A 20,348-nucleotide genomic window follows, 5' to 3' on the forward strand; every position below is an offset into this window, starting at 1 on the left:
AACAATATTTCTTCTTAAAAAACTACAACGCCTCTTGTAATCCTATTAACGTTTTTAATTATGTTGAATTGATCTTAATGCTGCCAATGTTTTCAAGTGTACACAATTCCGCCCCATATATTCAGTAAGCATTTTCCCCAATCTTCTTTAAACGTATGTTCTTCCTGTTCTCTTAGTCTATGAGTTAGGTCTGCAATCTGCGCTTATTCCATCAGTTTTAGTTGCCATTCTTCTTTGGTTGGGACCTCGCTTGTTTTCCATTTGGGGGCTAACAAAACACAGTAGTGGCATACATAATCTTTTTTTGACACCTGGGGATTTCCATCTGAATTATCGCCAACAAAAAGGACTCTGTTTTTTTTTTTTTTTATAAAAGAACTTTTAAACATTTCCCCCCGATTCATTATCAATTATTTCCAAATACTCTTTTACCCTTTTACAAGTCCACCACATATCATACGTGGAATAATGCCTTCTTACGAATTATCCTGGGAACTGTAGTTTGCTAAGGGTGCTGAGAGTTGTGCGGAACCCCCCCTATTCCCCCCTGAGAGATGCAGTTCCCACGGTGGTTTAACAATCAGTCCCTCTTTGCAGAGAATGAGAGTAGCTATTGTACTACCGACCTTACTGAATGCTTGTGAAACATGGACCACTTATAAAGGCCATCTCCAACTCCTCGAAAGATTCTCTCAATGGTATCTCTGAAAAAATTTGCACATGACCTGGGAAGACAGGCGAACTAATACCAGTGTGTACTGGAAGAAGCAAAGATCACCAGTGTTGAAGCAATGGTTCTCCAACGTCAACTTTGTTTCCCTGGTCATGTTGTGCGGATGCCTGATGATTGTCTTCCAAAGCAACTACTCTATTCCCAATTTAAAAATGGAAAGTGTAATGCTGGTGGTCAACAAAATAGATTTAAAGACTCCCTCAAGGCAATTTTTTTTAAAAAAATGTAGTATAAACACCGACAACTGGGAAACACTGGCCTGCGAGCGCTCCAGTTGGAGAAAAGCCTTCACCAAAGGTGTCAGGGCTTTAAAGACACTCGAACTCAGGATGCAAGGGAGAAACGTGCTAAGAGCAAGGCACGCTTGGCAAATCCACACCGTGATCAACTCCTGCATGGACACCAATGTGGAAGGATGTGTGGATCCAGAATTGGTCTCCACAGTCACTTACGGATTCACTTTTAAAACCGTGTTTATGGAAGACAATCTTACTCGGCTACGAGGGATCGCCAAAGAAGAAGATAAATGTAATCAATCCATCAATTTCATTCTCTCCCTGCCCCCCGCCCCCAGGAGAAGCCCACACAACTTAAGCAAATGTCATGCTGGGAGGTGCATTGAAATCCAATGACCTCTGGCAGGATTGGGGTGCTGGAGCCTGCAGGAAGAAGCTGACCTGTAGATGAACCGAAGAGAGGTTGCAAAGGGGCTGGCTTAAAATCGCACACGGCTCTCCTTATTTCTGCACATGCCCTCCTCTTACTCTGGGCCTGTGAGCCTCTTTGCAAAATTTTACAGGCACCTGCAAAACAGGATGCAGCTAAAGGCTGTCCGGGAACCGAGAGAAAAGAGCCGCACTTTATTGTTGGGGTGGGAGATGAAGGTCAGGTTTACGTGTAAGCTAAACAAGCTATAGTTTAGGGCCCCACACTCTTGGGAGGAAAAAAAACTGGATGTGTGCATTTCCAAAACATAAGACAAAAAACAAATAAAATAAAACCTACATCCAGCAACAGTGTTTTGTGTTGTGTAGGCTCCTGTGATGTAAGTCATTATTTGATGTAGTTCGTTTATCTGATGTAGTGTAATTATGACCCAATTATTTCTTTTACATAATGAATTGATGATGATAAATCTTGTTAGACTAAATTTTTAGAATATATTTTAGATTGTATTTCTGGTCGATTCTATGTTTTAATATGTGTGCGCTGGTCGTTGACCGGAATAAATTTGGTTTGATCTAGGAGGTCCTGCACTGATGAAGCAGTTGGGAGGACTGAAAGTCCCCATGCCCACTAGGACTCCTCCTCTCTGAGGTCTTTCCCATGCGGTCTTAGTGGCCAACGGAGCCGCTTGGCCGCCCGGAGAGGCAAACGCGGGGCACCCCGGGGGGGGGCTGGGGGGCGCGGTGCGTCCGTCCGTGCAGGCGCTGCTGCTCCCGCGGCAACCTTACCAGTCGCCGAGCGAGGCTTTTTTACCGGGCGGCGGGGCTCAGCTGCCGAGTGTCACCCCCCTCCAGGCTGGAACACAGGGCATACTGCCCCCCAACGCCCCCACCTTGTTCCACCCCTGCGCGATCTCAGGCTGTGTCTGTGCACAAGCAGCCTCTGCTCTGCCCATTTCATTTTTCTGCGTGTTCTGTGGAACCAGGAGGGAGGGGAGCTGGATGCAGCAGTAGGGGGAGATTCCCTAAACGGCCTCGGTCCAGTATACTTGAAGGAGCGTCTCCACCCCCATCGTTCTGCCCGGACACTGAGGTCCAACGCCAAGGGCCTTCTGGCGGTTCCCTCCCTGCGAGAAGCGAGGTTACAGGGAACCAGTCAGAGGGCCTTCTCGGTGGTGGCGCCCGCCCTGTGGAACGCCCTCCCAGCAGAGGTCAAAGAGATAAACAACTACCTAACATTTAGAAAATACCTGGAGGCAGCCCTGTTTAGGGAAGTATTTAACCTGTGATATTTTAATGTATTTTAATATCTGTTGGAGGCCGCCCAGAGTGGCTGGGGGGACACAGCCAGATGGGCGGGGTACAAATAATATTTATTATTATTATTATTATTATTATTATTATTATTATTATTATTATTATTATTATTATTATCATCATCATCCCTGGCTTCTTTGCCTCTTGGCCTGCCTGCCCTCCAGCCTCCGAGTCTGAATGGCTCTCTGCCACAGCCTCTTCCTGCTCACGAAACCCTGTTGTTAAATTGGAATATATATATATCTGATTTGTACCTTTTGTGTAGGTTTATGGACACCCCAGGCCATTTCTCCTGGACGGAGAGTTATTACCGCTCCACCATGCCTCAAGGCTCGCAGGCAAGAGAATATGGCCGTCCGGAAGTTTTCCAGCAAATCTGGGATATCCTCGATCATCAGTGAGTAGCAAGATGGATGAATTGGACGGGGGGGGGGGCGGTCTGGTGTGGGGTGTGTGTTGTGTTCTACTTGTTGAATTGGAAGGGCCTTGGAGTCCCACCCAGCAGTTGCTCAATATGCCGAATGTCAGAGGCAGCCAGTCTATTTCACCATTGAGCCTAATAGTGTCTGCTCTGACCGGCAGCACCTTAACTGAAGGTGCTTGGGTCGAATCTCAGTGGTGGAGCACACCTGCCTTGCATCTCCAAGTACCAGACCCTCCATGTGTCACTATTTTCTGGGGACAGTCCTGGATTTACTGAAGCTGTCTCAGTTTCTGGTTTGAGGACGCTGGGCGAGATGGGCCTTTGGCCTGATCCAGCAACCAGACTCTCCTTGTGTGCTCTTCCATCTTTGATGTCCAGTGAAACGCTTTTCAGACCCCTCCCCTATTCTGCAGGCCGATCTGCTCGGTTCAGCCCATCGACTTGAATTTCCTGGAGGAGCAAACGGAAAATGGCCCCGCGAACAAAATTGAGATCAGCATGGATTGCATTCGGATGCAGGATTCGGAGATCAGAGACCCAATGTGGGTGAGTAGCCAATGTCAGGATGCTGCGGTTAGGATGCTGGGCTAGGACCCGGGACGCTTGGGCCAATCACTGACGCTTATCTTAACCCGCCTCACGGGGTTGTTGTGAAAATGAGTGGTGTCTGTGTGTTAAGTGGGGGGGGGGGAGAGAACCACACACTCTGCTTTGAACTCTTGGGAGGAAAGGTGGGGTATAAATGAACAAGTAGCCCAGGGCATATGTGGAAAGAAAGCTTGGGGTTTTTTAAAGTACCAGTTTACCATAGAAGGTAAACTACGGTCAAAGTGGTAGTTAAAAGGTAAAGGTAAAGGGACCCCTGACCAGGGGCGGAGCAAGGGGGCGGGGGGGGCAGGCCGCTCCGCGTACCACCCTGGGGGGGTGACACTTGGGGCAGCGCCCCACCCCCGCGATCGGCGCCGCCGGTGCGCGGCAACTTTTAAGGCTGCAGCGTGCGAATAGCAGCACAGCGTATGTGCTGCTGTTTGCGTGCTGCAGCCTTCAAACATGCCACCGTGAGCGGCTGGCACCCCTTCCGTGCGGTGGCACGGCGTTTTAAGGCTGCAGCGCACAAACAGCAGCTTGCGCTGCAGCCTTAAAATTTGCTGCGCTGTCACACGGTCGGGAGGGGTGCCGACCACTCGCTCCCGCCATCTTGGGTGGTCTGCGCATGTCCGCACATGCACAGTCCACCTGGGATGCTGCATGCGCGCCGTGACATCAGGGCGTGCGCACGCTAGGGAGCAGTGCCCTGCCCCCAGGGGGGTGCCCCCACGTTTGCCGCCCCAGGCTCACTACGCCCCTGCCCCAACCGTTAGGTCCAGTCGCAGACGACTCTGGGGTTGCGGCGCTCATCTCGCTTTACTGGCCGAGGGAGCCGGCGTACAGCTTCCGGGTCATGCGGCCAGCATGACTAAGCCGCTTCTGGCGAACCAGAGCAGCACACGGAAACACCGTTTACCTTCCCACCGGAGCGGTACCTATTTATCTACTTGCACTTTGACATGTTTTTGAACTGCTAGGTGGGCAGGAGCAGGGACCGAGCAACGGGAGCTCACCCCGTCGCGGGGCTTCAAACCGCCGATCTACTGATCGGCAAGCCCTAGGCTCTGTGGTTTAGACCACAGCGCCACCCGCGTCCCACTAAAGTGGTGGTTGCATGAAAAATATTGTATGTGTGGATGTGCAGTGCTTGCTCCCTGCTCAAATGTTTTGGCAAGCTGTACTTGATCCTCCATTATTTTTTGGCTTTTAATTGTCTGCGGCCTCTTTGAATGGGAGGGGTCTTTTTATCGTGCCTCTCAAAAATAGGATTGCCCTTTGGATCTTCCTTCGTTTTCTTTTCTGCTGCTTTTAACACATGTGTTTCTTGGTTGTAAGTCACGGTGAGTTCCCTTAGTGAAAAAAGTGATTCTAAAACTTAATAAAGCGAGAACAGCCCCATGGCGGAGTTCTGTGCATCGCAGAAGCTTGCACGTGTCCTTTCGAACTCGGCTCCTAATCAAGAGGATCCCCACCGCCTTTTTAAATCTCAGCCTCAATGCCATTGCACTTGCTTTCCCCAAAGGAGAGCTGTCTTGTTGCCCCAAACCCAAAGTCCTTCTTAGGCTTGCAGGAGAGGACGACCTTTCCCCTTGATCCCCCTGCATTGCCGTGGGTTGGACTAGATGACCCTCGGGTCCCTTCCGACACCTTTCCTCTCCTTTTTCTGAGAGGAGCGTTTGCTCAGCGCCTGGGAGATGTGCTCTTCCCCCGGCTCTGTGCCCTGGGCGGGCTGCCGCCTGCTGCCGCCGCCGTCCTCCTCCTGGGAGCGTGGGGCCTTCTCCTTCCAGGCTGCTGCCTCCGAGGCACGCCGCTTTTGCGATTCAGAGCAACTCTGGCGTGTGGCTCTAATCTGCTGTTGACTCAAGGCCCGCCGCTAAGTGCTCTCTGCCCCCGTTTTCCCTGCAGAAATATGCTGCTCTCCCGGCCCGCTGGCTCACGCCCCCTGCACCCATCCATCCATTTCATTCAGTCGCTCATTCATTCATTCACAAAAGGCTTTTGGCGGCCACCGCGGTCTTGTTCCCCCTCCCGGGACTCTGTGCAAACAGTTTGTTCTGGAAACAGGGGAAAGTTTCTCTCTCTCTTTCTCTCTCTCTGCCCCCGCTCCCACTCCCCTCTTTTTTTATTTATTTATTTAATAAATTGTCAAACATCACTTGACAGGTGGCAGCCCAGCCTGGCGGAGGAGTCTGCTGTTTGCTTTGCAATTCCCCAGGAAGGCAGCGAGAGGAACCTGTCGCCCCAGGCGAGGTGTTTTGCTGTGTTTAATCAGAAATGCAGCCCTCGTCTCGGCCCTTTCTCCCCCTCCTGCTTTCCTTCTGCATCGCCCCAGGCCAGGCGGACGCCCAGCACCTGCCACCGGTCTCACCCTGCGCCGGTGCCGCTTCAGAAGAGGCAGCGGCCTCTCTCTCTCTCTGTGTGTGTGTAAAAAACTCTGCCAGGGCAAGGGAGGGTTGGGGAATGGGGGCAGGAAAAAAATATAAAGGAATGTGGAGGTGCAAAACCTTAAGGGACAGAGCTGGCGGTAAGAAGACAATGGGATAGCTCAGTCGGTGGGAGATTGAGACTCTTAATCTCGGCGTCATGGGTTCGAGCCCCGCATTGGGCAAAATGATTCCTGCATTGCAGGGGGTTGGTCTAGATGACCCTCGGGGTCCCTTCCAACTCTACAATTCTGTGATGACGATGATGAATTATTGTTTATACCCCGCCCATCTGGCCAGGTTTCCACAGCCACTCTGGGTGGTTTCCAACAGAATTGATGATGATGATGATGATGATGATGATGATAAAATGATCAGACATAAAAAACTTCCTTAAACAGTTACAGGTGGGTAGCCGTGTTGGTCTGCCGTAGTCGAAACAAAATAGAAAATTCTTTCCAGTAGCACCTTAGAGACCAACTGAGTTTGTTCTTGGTATGAGCTTTTGTGTGCATGCATGTATCTGAAGAAGTGTGCATGCACACGAAAGCTCATACCAAGAACAAACTCAGTTGGTCTCTAAGGTGCTACTGGAAAGAATTTTCTATTTTGTTCCTTAAACAGGGCTGCCTTCAGATGTCTTCTAAAACTCAGATAGTTCTTTATCTCCTTGACATGAGGGTGGGTGCCACTACCAAGAAGGCCCTCTGCCTGGTTCCCTGCAACTTCACTTCTCGCAGTGAGGGAACCAGCAGAAGACCCTCGGAGTTGGACCTCAGTGTCTGGGCTGAGCAATGGGGTTGGAGACACTTCTTCAGGTATACTATGCTATGATTCCACGGAGGGGAGGGCTGTCGAAGGCAACCAGCCACGATGGCTTTGCTCCCGTGCTGGAGAACCTAAGAAGAATTTGCTGGCTCAGGCCAATGGCCCATCCAGTCCAGCAACCTGTTATCACAATGGCCAAACAGTTGCCAGTGGGAAACCTGCAAGCAGGATTCGAACACAAGAGCAACTCTCCCCTCCTGTGGCTTCCAGCAGCTGGCATTCAGAAGCATCGCTGCCTCCAGCCATGGAGACAGAGGACCACCATCCTGGCTAAGTGCCAGCCACCAATAGCCCTCTCCTCCTCCAGGAATTTGTCCAATCCTCTTGGAAAGGCAATGTAGAGAGATCTACATTGGCTCCCAGTACGTTTCCGAGCACAATTCAAAGTGTTGGTGCTGAAAGCCCTAAGTGGTCTCATCCCAGTATACCCGAAGGAGCGTCTCCACCCCCATTATTCAGCCTGGACACTGAGATCCAGCGCTGAGGGCCTTCTGGCGGTTCCCTCCCTGCGAGAAGCAAAGCTACAGGGAACCAGGCAGAGGGCCTTCTCGGTAGTGGCGCCCGCCCTGTGGAACGCCCTCCCATCACAGGTCAAGGAGATAAACAACTACCTGTCATTCAGAAAATACCTGAAGGCAGCCCTTTTTAGGGAAGTTTTTAATGTGCGATATTTTTGTATTTGATTTCTGTTGGAAGCCGCCCAGAGTGGCTGGGGAAATCCAGCCAGATGGGCGGGGTACAAATAATAAATATTATTATTATTATTATTATTATTATTATTATTATTATTATTATTATTATTATCATCATCCAGGCAGCAATGCTTTTGCTCACCAGTTGCTTGCTGGCTTGTGCTTGCAGGCTTCCCACTGGGGCATCTGGACGTTGGCCGGATCCAGTAGGCAGTTCTGATGTTCTTGGATGTCCCAGGATGTTGGTGGTGGTGACTGAGACGTCAGAAGCTGCCTTCTGCTGACCAAGAACATTGGTTTGTAGGAATGTTCAGGGATGCAGGAGAGGGTATATTGTTTAAGATATCCTATTCCAAGTTGTGTTAACAAGTTCAACAATATCAGCGGAGTTTACACCCCCCCCCCTTTAAACACACACAGCGGATGCTTGCTCAGCTTCATGAAAACCTCTATAATAATACTGTCCTGGTATTTCCCCTCTTATTCCCCCTTAAAAGATAAGACACGACACAGTGTTCCTATAAAAGTATAAAATGAGTTTACTTACAGACATCTGTTCACAACAGGATCCCAGAAGGCAGACTTAGCTTAAGTGGGTTTTCCCTAATAGAGAGCAAGTCGCCTCCATTGCTGTGGGCGGAATAAAATGGATGGCCACAGCTCCGATTGGGCTTGGGGGTGTTGTTGGGGAGATTCTCATGTATCGAGTGGTGATGGACAGCCAGCAGCCTATATAAGGGTCAGCCTCGTGACTGACCGTCCTCTTGGCTGCATGCTGCGGATCACCCGCCCTCCCTCCCCATTTTCGTTTAGGCCTCTGTGTGGACCTTGCTATGCCTGTCATGCGGTCGTCTGCTTTGGGGCAGGGGCCTGGTAGGAATTTTGCCAGTTGGTCGATTGGCTGTTGCCATCTGGTTTTTGCCTACCAGTGTGGTGTAGTGGTTAAGGGCGGTGGACTCGTAATCTGGGGAACTGGGTTCGTGTCTCTGCTCCTCCACATGCAGCTGCTGGGTGACCTTAGGCTAGTCACACTTCTCTGAAGTCTCTCAGCCCCACTCACCTCACAGAGTGTTTGTTGTGGAGGAGGAAGGGAAAGGAGAATGTGAGCCGCTTGGAGACTCCTTCGGGTAGTGATAAAGCGGGGTATCAAATCCAAACTCTTCTACTGATTAGCAATTAGTCACAACTTGTAAGGTTGGTGGTTAGGCATTGGTCATCATCTGTGATTGGAGGGGCGGTAGTCCCCCCAAATGGTGATGGTGTGCTGGGAATTCCGTTAAAGGAAGCCAGGGGCTCATATGCTAGTCCGAAACCCCGGTAGGGGTCAGGGCCCACGTGAGAGCCCCTGGGACCCACTGGGGAAGGGGAGGGTTCTGCGTACCAACCCCCAGATCTCTCCCCAGATGGTATTTCCCACTGCTGACACGTGGTCAGCTCTGTCCCGTCGGGCAGCTAGTCTGGACCGATGCCAACGCAACCACTCACATTGATTTGTAATTTAATAAAGTGGTGGCCTAAATTCTGCCAAAAACCCAAACAAAAATTATGTCTCGTGTCTGAATTATTTGGTGGGTGGCGGCGTTGGGGACCTCCACACACAAGTAAAAGTTACATGCACTTGGATACTATCCCATAGGGGAGATAGTTCCTTTGTCCTCTCTTGGCTGGAGAGCATCTTAGCTAAGCAGATGTTGCTTGCTTGAAGATCGAAGTCAAAAGAGGAAGATGGCGTCTGGCCCCAGTGCTTTTGTTTTACCTGCACAGGTGAGGCCACGCCCACCTCCAGTCACATGCAGAGGAAGTCTGTCCTAGCCCAGGAGAAACAGGAAGATCTGACTGGCTGGACCAGACATCCCCTTCTATGTCCACTCTAGGGACGTTGTACTTGTGTGCATGCACACGAAAGCTCATACCAAGAACAAACTTAGTTGGTCTCTAAGGTGCTACTGGAAGGAATTTTTGATTTTATTTTGTTTTGACTATGGCAGACCAACACGGCTACCTACCTGTAACTTGACTGCTCCCGTGTTTCACATCCCATGTGGTTTGCTTAGCTCCCTATTGCCTGCACTGCTGCCCAGGGTGTTCCTGGTAGGAGGACTTTCCAGCCCTAACTGAAGGTGCCGGGAATTGAACCTGGAGCTCTCTGCATGCAAAGCAGGTATTTCCCCCTTGCTTCCGTCTTCCCTGGTGTTGCCTGATAGCAGTGGGTGTCTGAAGCCTCTCCCAGTCCTGTGACCTGAGATCATTTCCCTGGAGGCTCAGCTTATGCTCTCCCTGGGACACAGGAAGCTCCCATCACCCTGCCCAATGCCACCTTTGCAACAAGGGCTAAGAGCATGTGACTCCTAATCTCAGGGTTGTGGCTTCCAACAGAGCACCTCTGAGCATATGCAGAGGTGGTTTTTTTTTTTCCAGGTAAAAAGGAACATTGCCAGATGCTTCATACCAAGTCAGACCAGTTGGTGCTTGAAGGTGCTGGGGAGTTGAGCCTTCTGAATACCAAGCAGATACTCTGCTGCCACTGGCTGGTGGCTTTTCCCTTGCCCTCCTCCAGCCATAAACTGGGGAGTCCTGCATTCGAATCTCGCTTCCTCCTCAAAGTGACTTGAGGGAAGCCATGCACGCCCGGCCTCCATTCCCCTCTGAAATGCAAGGATAAAGTGCTCTTGTTGTTGTTCAATCAAGTGGCATTTAAATATTATGAGATATAAACAAATATGGATAATAATATGGAATAATAAAAATAAACACTTTAGTGTGTTGCAGCAGAGGAAGTGTCTTTTGACATGACAAATTGTGTGCTAAGCTTAAATGTGCACTGCAGCTACAAAGTCTGGCAAAATAGTTGACTCCTTTAAGGCAGGTAGGTAGCCATGTTGGTCTGCCATAGTCAAAACAAAATAATTTTTTTTAAAGAATCCTTCCAGTAGCACCTTAGAGACCAACTAAGTTTGTTCTTGGTATGAGCATGCACACGAAAGCTCATACCAAGAACAAACTTAGTTGGTCTCTTAAGGTGCTACTGGAAGGAATTTTTTTTTTTTTTTTCCTTCAAGGCAGTCTCCCCCAACTCGGCGCCCTCCAAAGTTTCAGATTACACTGAGAAGTGAAATGAAGGCCATCTTCTAAGATCTGAAGGGCTGCGCCCGTGGAGGATGGAACAAGCTGGCTTCCTGGACTGAACATTAGGAAAACCTTTCTGATGGGAAGAGCTGTTTTGATAGTGGAACGGATCCCCCCCCCCCAGGAGATGGCGGACTCTCTTCCGTTAGGGGCTTCCAAACAGAGGTTGGATGGCCACCTGTCGTGGATGCTTTAGCTGAGATTCCTGCATTGCAGGAAGTTGGACTGGATGACCCTTGGGGGTCCCTCCCAACTCTATGATTCTGCTGTTTTGGGGAGTGGAAGCTCTGCTTTGCCCTTTAACTCTGCAGCATATGGAAAAGCCCTTTCTTTCACCTCCCCTGGAACTTCCTAGATCCATATTCCCCAGAGTTTTCGCATTAGGATAGAGGAAGAAAAAACATCTGCACGCCCCAAAGTGAGGGGTTCATGACTGCATGCCTTTGAGCAGCCCTTGCTAAGCTAGCCTTGAACCCTGAGCTCCCAGGAAGCGGTTAGCCAAGCACTTCATTGTGAGGTCTCTGAGTTGGGAGCAAGAGGGAAGGAAACTCAATTCTGTCTCTCCCCCAGCCATCCTTTCACTAGGGATTTTTTTTTGGGGGTGGGGGGAGGCCTTTCTCTCCCTACCTGCTCATCTTCCCTGCTGCCCTGGGGCGGTCTAGCCTGGTTCAACCAGTTTGACAAAATGCCTTCTTGTGGTGGAAAAAAAAGAAAAAAAGAAAATCTGTCTCCTCCTCCTCCTCCAGATCCCTTCTGATGTAGCTTTGCTGTTTTGATCAAATATATGCATTTTGAAAGCTTTTCTCCTTAAAAGGAGATTGGGGGGTTTTCTTCCCCCCTCATTTTTTAAAGGCTCTTTGTCCTGTCATGGGGAGGAAGGCTGGATCCTGAGCGAAGGGGAACTTTCTGCCATTCTCACTCTTGCTTAACTCCACCCCCCCTCCCCTCACTCCCTTGCAAAGACTCCTGGGGTGCAATTCACGAGGAGACAGAGGAGGGACCCACTGAAGTGAATGGATATGGCACCATCCACCACCCTGAGCGAAACATAAGTGTAAAACCACGTTAAGAGCCAGCGTGGTGTAGTGGTTAAGAGCGGTAGACTCGTTATCTGGGGAACCGGGTTCGCATCTCCGCTCCTCCACATGCAGCTGCTGGGTGACTTTGGGCTAGTCACACTTCTCTGAAGTCTCTCAGCCCCACTCACCTCACAGAGTGTTTGTTGTGGGGAAGGAAGGGAAAGGAGAATGTTAGCCGCTTTGAGACTCCTTCGGGTAGTGAAAAGCGGGATATCAAATCCAAACTCTTCTTCTTCTTCTTCTTCTTCTGGGGCCTGTGATAAGCAGCTTCATTTTCTGAGAGAGTCATGGAATTGAAGAGTTGGAAGTGACCCCAAGTGTCATCTAATTCAGCCCCCCTCGCCATCTTTTGCTTCTCCTCCTCACAATTGCATGCAGCACAGTGTCCGAAGGGCGTTGAGAATGCCACGTTTCAGCATCAATGTTCCCTGTTGAGGTCCCCAAGCCACCCCCAAAAAAATTCACACTTCAGACGTAATTTTTGTTTGGGTTTTTGGCAATAATTCAGGCCACAACTTTATTAAAATACAAATTATGTGAGTGGTTGCGTAGGCATTGGTTCAGACTAGCTGTCCACCGGGACTTTCGGTCAGCGATGGGAGAATGCCAACTGGGGAGAGTTAAGGAGGCCGGAGGCAGAGCCCTCCCTCTCCCCAGAGGTCCCAGGGGCTCTTGCATGGCCCTGTCCCCCTACCGGGGTTTCAGACAAAAGCAGCGGGAAACTATATTGCTCCAGTTATGGGAATCAAGAAAAAAAGTATAAAATACTCAGCCGTGACTAATCCCTAAAACGAGGTAAAGGTATAATGAAGATATAACCCAAACTTGACTGAACACAACTCCAAAAAAATGGGGTGAGGGCCCCTAAACAACTAAGTGGAATTAGACAAATATATATATATATATATATATATATATATATATATATATATATATATATATATATATATATATACTACTCAAATGAAAACCCTCATAACTGAAACCCTAACGAGATGTCGGCTCTTCCTCGTTTCACTGGATAAGAAGTCAGTTTCCTCAGAGGGAAATCAGAAAGTTACTAAGATCAAGTTATGAGGGTTTTCATTTGAGTAGTGTATATATATATATATATATATATATATATATATATATATATATATATATATATATATATGTGTGTGTGTGTGTGTGTGTGTGTGTGTGTGTGTGTGTGTGTGTCTAATTCCACTTAGTTGTTTAGGGGCCCTCATCCCATTTTTTGGAGTTGTGTTCATATCTTTATTATACCTTTACCTCGTTTTAGGGATTAGTCACGGCTGAGTATTTTATACTTTTTTCCTTGGTTATTATACCCCGTGATTGTCTTTCTGTTTTTTCGCCAGTTATGGGAATGGCTGTCCCATGGAAGATGAAGGTGGGGGATCCGGTCTCCTCTCACTCTCCTCTTTTCCAGGCTAAATATACCCAACTGCCTCAACTGTTCCCCATAAGGCTTCTGGGTTTCCAAGATCCTTAATTGTCACTGTCACCCTCCTCTGCACACATAACAATCTCCTTCTTAAACTGGGGTGCCCAGAACCTATGGGAGAAAATGTCTGGTAGAAAATGCTGGCTTTGAGGCCAACTTCTTCCCTCCAGGGCAATTGGATGGGAAGGCGTTGGATAAAGGAGAAGCTATGATCCCTGAGAGCTGGACCATAAAGAAGGGTGATCGCCGAAGAATTGATGCTTTTGAATTCTGGTGCTGGAGGAGACTCTTGAGAGTCCCATGGACTGCAAGAAGATCAAACCTATCCTAGTCCAAACCTTCTAGTGCTCACTAGAAGGACAGATCCTGAAGCTGAGGCTCCAGTACTTTGGCCACCTCATGAGAAGAGAAGACTCCCTAGAAAAGACCCTGATGTTGGGAAAGATGGAGGGCACAAGGAGAAGGGGACGACAGAGGACGAGGTGGTTGGACAGCGTTCACGAAGCTACTAACATGAGTTTGGCCAAACTGCGAGAGGCAGTGAAGGATAGGTGTGCCTGGCGTGCTCTGGTCCATGGGGTCACGAAGAGTCGGACACGACTGAACAACTGAACAACTGAACAACAACAACAACAACATGATCCCTGAACAGCTGATGCATGTCTCTAAAAGAGGATCCGTTGGTGGGTGGTAGAGGAGATGCTTTGTGGACTCTCCTTCCTTGGAGGTTTTTAAGCAGAGGTTGGATGGCCATCTGTCACGGGTGCTTTTAGTTGAGTTTCCCGCATTGCAAGTTTCTGGACTAGGTCGTCCCTTCCAACTCTACAATTCTATGATTTTATATGATGCAATCTTTATATGATATAACCTTTAATTATATAAAAATCATATCATCTTTAGTTAATTACTTAATTAATTAATTTCTGTACTGCCCTTCTTCTGAAGATCAGAAGGCAGTCTGCAGTATAAAATCATAGAATTGTAGATCTGGAAGAGATGCCAAGGGCTTTTAAAGTACCAGTTTATCATAGAAGGTAAAGCAGGGTCATAGTGGTAGTTAAAAGGTAAAGGTAAAGGGACCCCTGACCGTTAGGTCCAGTCGGGGACAACTCTGGGGTTGCAGCGTTCATCTCGCTTTCCTGACCAAAGTGGTACCTCAAGTTACATACGCTTCAGGTTAAGAACTCCGCTAACCCAGAAATAATGCTTCAGGTTAAGAATCAAAGAATCCCAGAGTTGGAAGAGACCACAAGGGCCATCCAGTCCAACCCCATGCCAATCAAAGCATTCCTGACAGATGGCTGTCAAGCCTCCGCTTAAAGACCTCCAAAGAAGGAGACTCCACCACACTGTGATCAGTCGTGTGTTATCACGCTTGTCAGTAAGGGAGCTGCCTTATGCAGAATTGGACCACGTAGCTCAAAATCGTCCACACTAGCTAGCAGAGGGTCTCCTGCGTTTCGAGCAAGCGGTCTCTCCCAGCCCTTCCTGGAGATCTAGTACTCTAGTCCTTGTCTCTTTCCGACCAGCTTTCCCACAACGCAGAAACCCGTCCCTGCAGAATGAAAAGGGGCATGTGAATAGAGCTGCTTTCTCCTCACACTTCCTCTATCCGATCCTGGGATGTGAAGCAACCTTCCCCGCGATGCTACTTAGCACTTGGCTCCACATCTTCAAAGTGCTGCATAAACATTTAATTAAAAATGATCTTGATCTTAAAGCAACGCGCTCCGGGCGCTTTTGGCCTCAGGTGCTTGGAAGGAGAGCAAAGTCGGAGTTGCACAGCGGCCGCGCAGGAAGCCTCCGTTGCACCCCCGCAGAGTCCCGAGTGCTCGAAACAGTTTCTCTTCCACCGCTTAATTTCCTCTGAGGCCTCTCTGATGCTGAGCCTTGGCGAGGAAACGCCTCCAGCTCTGTGTGGCTGCCCCAATGGCTTTGGAGAGCTCCTAGGTGTAGGAGCCCAGAAGGAAAGGCTGCCTCTCCAATGCTGCAGTCATGGAACTGTAGAATTGTAGAATTGGATGGGGACCCCAAAGGCCATCTAGTCCAACCCCCCTGCAACGCTGAAGGATCCCTGACAGATGGCCACCCAAACTCTGCTTAGAAACCTCCAGTGAAGGGGAGCCCACCAACCCATCCTACACAGAGACAGCATGCGGATTAGGTGGCCCCGGGGGCAAAACTGGCGAGAGTTGTCCGCATGCCAGATCCGTCACATCCGCAGAACTCAGTTCTCAGGATTGATCCTGCTGCATTCAGTGCAATTTGCTGCATCTCATTCTTCTTTGGTGATCCCTCGTAGCTGAGTAAGAATGTTTTACATGATTATGGTTTTAAAATTCAGTCCACAAGTGACTGTGGAGGCCAATTCTGGATCCACACGTCCTTCCACAGTGGAGGCACAGGTTTCCGGGCAGGAGATGATCCTGGTGAGGGTTTGCCAAGTGTGCCTCCCTCTTAGCACCTTAGCGTCCTGAGTTCAAGCATCTTCAAAGTCCATGACATGTTTGGTAAAGGCTGTTCTCCAATTAGAGCGCTCACAGGCCAAGGTTTCCCAATTGTCGGTGTTTATACTACATTTAATTTTTAATTAAATGTTTATTGGACCATAAAGAAGCTGGACCATAAAGAAGGCTGATTGCCGAAGAATTGATGCTTTTGAATTATGGTGCTGGAGGAGACTCTTGAGAGTCCCATGGACTGCAAGAAGATCAAACCTATCCATCCTTCAAGAAATCAGGCCTGAGTGCTCACTGGAAGGACAGATCCTGAAGTTGAGGCTCCAGTACTTTGGCCACCTCATGAGAAGAGAAGACTCCCTGGAAAAGACCCTGATGTTGGGGAAGATGGAGGGCACAAGGAGAAGGGGACGACAGAGGATGAGATGGTTGGACAGTGTTCTCGAAGCGACTAACATGAGTTTGGCCAAACTGCGAGAGGCAGTGGAGGATAGGGGTGCCTGGCGTGCTCTGGTCCATGGGGTCATGAAAAGTCGGACACGACTGAACGACTGAACAACAACAACATACTACATTTTTAAATATTTGTCTTGAGAGAGTCTTTGAACCTCTTTTGTTGACCGCCAGCATTACGCTTTCCATTTTTAAGTTTGGAATAGAGTAGTTGCTTTGGAAGACGATCATCAGGCATCCGCACAACATGACCAGTCCAATTTGCCATATAAGCGAGAGAAGACCACTGCTAGGTTTCCAGGGTGTGGTCTGTAAGACTCATGAGACCTCCACCTTCCTCGGATTAGTATCTGGATGAGAGGCTGTCTGGCAACCACATACATATCTGTGGTTTTATGCCCTGGGTTTTATGTTGGAAGAAATCATAGAGCAAGTAGAGTTGGACGGAACCATGAGAGGAATCATTCGCCCAGCAAGGGACTCGAACCCAGGACCCTGAAATTAAGAGTCTCATGCTCTACTGACTGAGCTATGGTGGTGTTTAAATGTAAGAAGACGAATACAATGGGAGAGGAAAGCCCATGTGGGTTGAGGCCACAGGTTGGTGCACTTGGCTTGCATTCAGAAGGTCCCAAGTTCAAATCCTGGCACCTCCAGCGAAGAGGATTTAGATTGCACATGCTGGAAAGATCTTTGGGAAGCCACTGGCAACCAGTGGGCAGTATAAGGGCAGGCGAGATCAATGGCAGCTAACGTTTTTGGTGAAGGAGTCACAATTTCATCCAAAAGCGGTCAAGAGCCACTCTTTCCAGGGAGCCAAAATGTGACTTTGGCATTGAGTCCAAACACAAAAATTACTCTGAACCATTTTTTTCAAAAAATGAAAGTATTTTTTAGTTTCTAAAAATTCCAGGGCAGCACTGGGCACCCGCCATGAATCTATTATACATTTTGACACATCTTAAGAAATCATAAGCAAATTGTAATACGGAAAGATGGACTTGTTATTGCCTACTAGGGAAGAATGGCTGTTGGAATTTGGCTGAGATGGCAAAGTTGGCGTGCTTAATTAGAGAAAAAATCACTGTCAACATTTGTTAATGATTGGAAACCCCTTTTGGAATTTCTGCTCGATAAGGAAAGTGAACTTGTTTTTATAAAGCTTTGAAGACTGAAAACAAGTTTGGTTTGTAGAAAGTAGAAGAGTTGAATGTTATTAGCAAGTAAGAATTTTACACAATTTTTTAAAGTGGATAGACGGAGAATTGGAAGTTTTTATTCTTTCCTCTTCTTTAATTTTTATGTTAAAAACATGCTTGATATTTGAGTTACAGGTAGGTAGCCGTGTTGGTCTGCCATGTTGTTGTTGTTCAGTCGTTCAGTCGTGTCTGACTCTTCGTGACCCCACGGACCAGAGCACGCCAGGCACTCCTGTCTTTCACTGCCTCCTGCAGTTTGGCCAAATTCATGTTAGTAGCTTCGAGAACACTGTCCAACCATCTCATCCTCTGTCGTCCCCTTCTCCTTGTGCCCTCCATCTTTCCCAACATCAGGGTCTTTTCCAGAGAGTCTTCTCTTCTCATGAGGTGGCCAAAGTACTGGAGCCTCTGCTTCAGGATCTGCCCTTCCAGTGAGCACTCAGGGCTGATTTCTTTAAGGATGGATAGGTTTGTTCTTCTTGCAGTCCATGGGACTCTCAAGAGTCTCCTCCAGCACCAGAATTCAAAAGCATCAATTCTTCGGCAATCAGTCTTCTTTATGGTCCAGCTCTCACTTCCGTACATTACTACTGGGAAAACCATAGCTTTAACTATACAGACCTTTGTCGGCAAGGTGATGTCTCTGCTTTTTAAGATGCTGTCTAGGTTTGTCATTGCTTTCCTCCCAAGAAGCAGGCGTCTTCTAATTTCGTGACTGCTGTCACTATCTGCAGTGATCATGGAGCCCAAGAAAGTAAAATCTCTCCCTACCTCCATTTCTTCCCCTTCTATTTGCCAGGAGGTGATGGGACCAGTGGCCATGATCTTAGTTTTTTTGATGTTGAGCTTCAGACCATATTTTGCGCTCTCTTCTTTCACCCTCATTAAAAGGTTCTTTAATTCCTCCTCACTTTCTGCCATCAAGGTTGTGTCATCTGCATATCTGAGGTTGTTGATATTTCTTCCGGCGATCTTAATTCCGGCTTGGGATTCATCCAGTCCAGCCTTTCGCATGATGAATTCTGCATATAAGTTAAATAAGCAGGGAGACAATATACAGCCTTGTCGTACTCCTTTCTGTGGTCTGCCATAGTCGAAACAAAATTTTAAAAAATTCCTTCCAGTAGCACCTTAGAGACCAACTAAGTTTGTTATTGGTATGAGCTTTTGTGTGCATGCACACTTCTTCAGGTCTTTGATGTTTATTTCTGTATACTGCCTGTATACTGCTTTAATAAAGAAAAAAGAAAAAAAGAGGAGGAAAAATTAAATCATAAGCAAATTGTCCATAATGGTTCCTGAGATCAAGCAGCAGGGTTTGGTTTGGTTTTGGTCTCTGTTTGGATACTATGCTAATTTTCCCACTAATTTCAATTCTACATTGATATGGCTGGAATGGAGTTAGGATTGTGAAGGTTTGAGGCTGCTAGTGTGTTGATGTCTCTGTGCGTTATAGCCAGCAAGTTGCCATGTCTGGTTAATTTATGTTGCAGTTCCCTGCTGTGGAAGGTTAAAATCCCAACTTGCAATTTCTCCATTTCAGCCCCGTTCAGTTCATGCCCCGTGAGGTCTTGCAGGAATGAGAAAGAGCCCACATCTCCTTCAGTCGGCTCTTCCATAGCAAACACGGCAATATTATGTGGCATTTCTTGCATGTCATACAGGTGTGGAATTCAAGTATTTCCTGGAAGCGAAGGAAATTTTTGACGTGGGTGGTCTTGGGAGTTTGGCAGTAGGGGGAGCAAAAAGGAAAGTGCAGAGGGATTTTGTGAAATGGAAAAGGGGGGCGGGGAGCTGACATAAACCACCAGCAGCCTGGCAATTTGCAGGAAAGCAAGACTTCTAAAAAACAAGCCACCAGGAGCTGTTGAGAAAAGGAAGGGCAAAATTTAATATCTCCCCAAATTATTTGAGGGGCAGGTGTTTGCATGCCGGGGCAGAAGGGGTCACTTTGCCACAGCTCCACGATCTCAGATGTGGCACTTGCCAACCTGGTGCCCTCCAGATGTTTTGGACTACAGGCACCCAGCAGCCCCACCCAGACCGGCTGCAGAGGGACAGTGTGCTGCTCAAATGCAGTGGCAAAAGCAAGACTGACTGCAGCAGAGATCAAAACAAAGTGAAATAAAAAAAATCCTTCCAGTAGCACCTTGTTGTTGTTGTTCAGTCGTTCAGTCGTGTCCGACTCTTCGTGACCCCATGGACCAGAGCACGCCAGGCACGCCTATCCTTCACTGCCTCCCACAGTTTGGTCAGACTCATGTTGGTGGCTTCGAGAACACTGTCCAACCATCTCATGCTCTGTCGTCCCCTTCTCCTTGTGCCCTCCATCTTTCCCAACATCAGGGTCTTTTCTAGGGAGTCTTCTTTTCTCATGAGGTGGCCAAAGTACTGGAGTCTCAACTTCAGGATCTGTCCTTCCAGTGAGCACTCAGGGCTGATTTCCTTAAGAATGGATAGGTTTGTTCTTCTTGCAGTCCATGGGACTCTCAAGAGTCTCCTCCAGCACCATAATTCAAAAGCATCCATTCTTCGGCGATCAGCCTTCTTGATGGTCCAGCTCTCACTTCCGTACATCACTACTGGAAAAACCATAGCTTTAACTATACGGACCTTTGTCGGCAAAGTGATGTCTTTGCTTTTTAAGATGCTGTCTAGGTTTGTCATTGCTTTTCTCCCAAGAAGCAGGCGTCTTCTAATTTCGTGACTGCTGTCACCATCTGCAGTGATCATGGAGCCCAAGAAAGTGAAATCTCTCCCTGCCTCCATTTCTTCCCCTTCTATTTGCCAGGAGGTGATGGGACCAGTGGCCATGATCTTAGGTTTTTTTTATGTTGAGCTTCAGACCATATTTTGCGCTCTCCTCTTTCACCCTCATTAAAAGCACCTTAGAGACCAACTAAGTTTGTTCT

General features: G+C 48.2%; 1 protein-coding gene across 5 annotated transcripts in view; it reads left to right on the forward strand.

The window, feature by feature from the left end:
* The first annotated feature begins 2,975 nt into the window (after positions 1-2,975).
* Positions 2,976-20,348, forward strand: part of TP63 (tumor protein p63) — a 129,269-nt gene continuing 111,896 nt past the window's right edge. For 2 of the 5 annotated variants that reach the window (XM_033150920.1, XM_033150923.1), the window contains exons 1-2: positions 2,991-3,112; positions 3,553-3,685. In XM_033150920.1, coding sequence (XP_033006811.1) covers positions 3,036-3,112; positions 3,553-3,685 — 210 coding nt within the window. In that variant the 5' untranslated portion in view covers positions 2,991-3,035. Of the gene's footprint in view, positions 3,113-3,552; positions 3,686-20,348 lie in introns of all 5 variants that reach the window. The other 3 variants (XM_033150924.1, XM_033150925.1, XM_033150921.1) reach the window with 3 other exon arrangements.

Source organism: Lacerta agilis, chromosome 5 (genome assembly GCF_009819535.1).
Source record: "Lacerta agilis isolate rLacAgi1 chromosome 5, rLacAgi1.pri, whole genome shotgun sequence".
In the NCBI taxonomy this organism is placed as follows: domain Eukaryota; kingdom Metazoa; phylum Chordata; class Lepidosauria; order Squamata; family Lacertidae; genus Lacerta; species Lacerta agilis.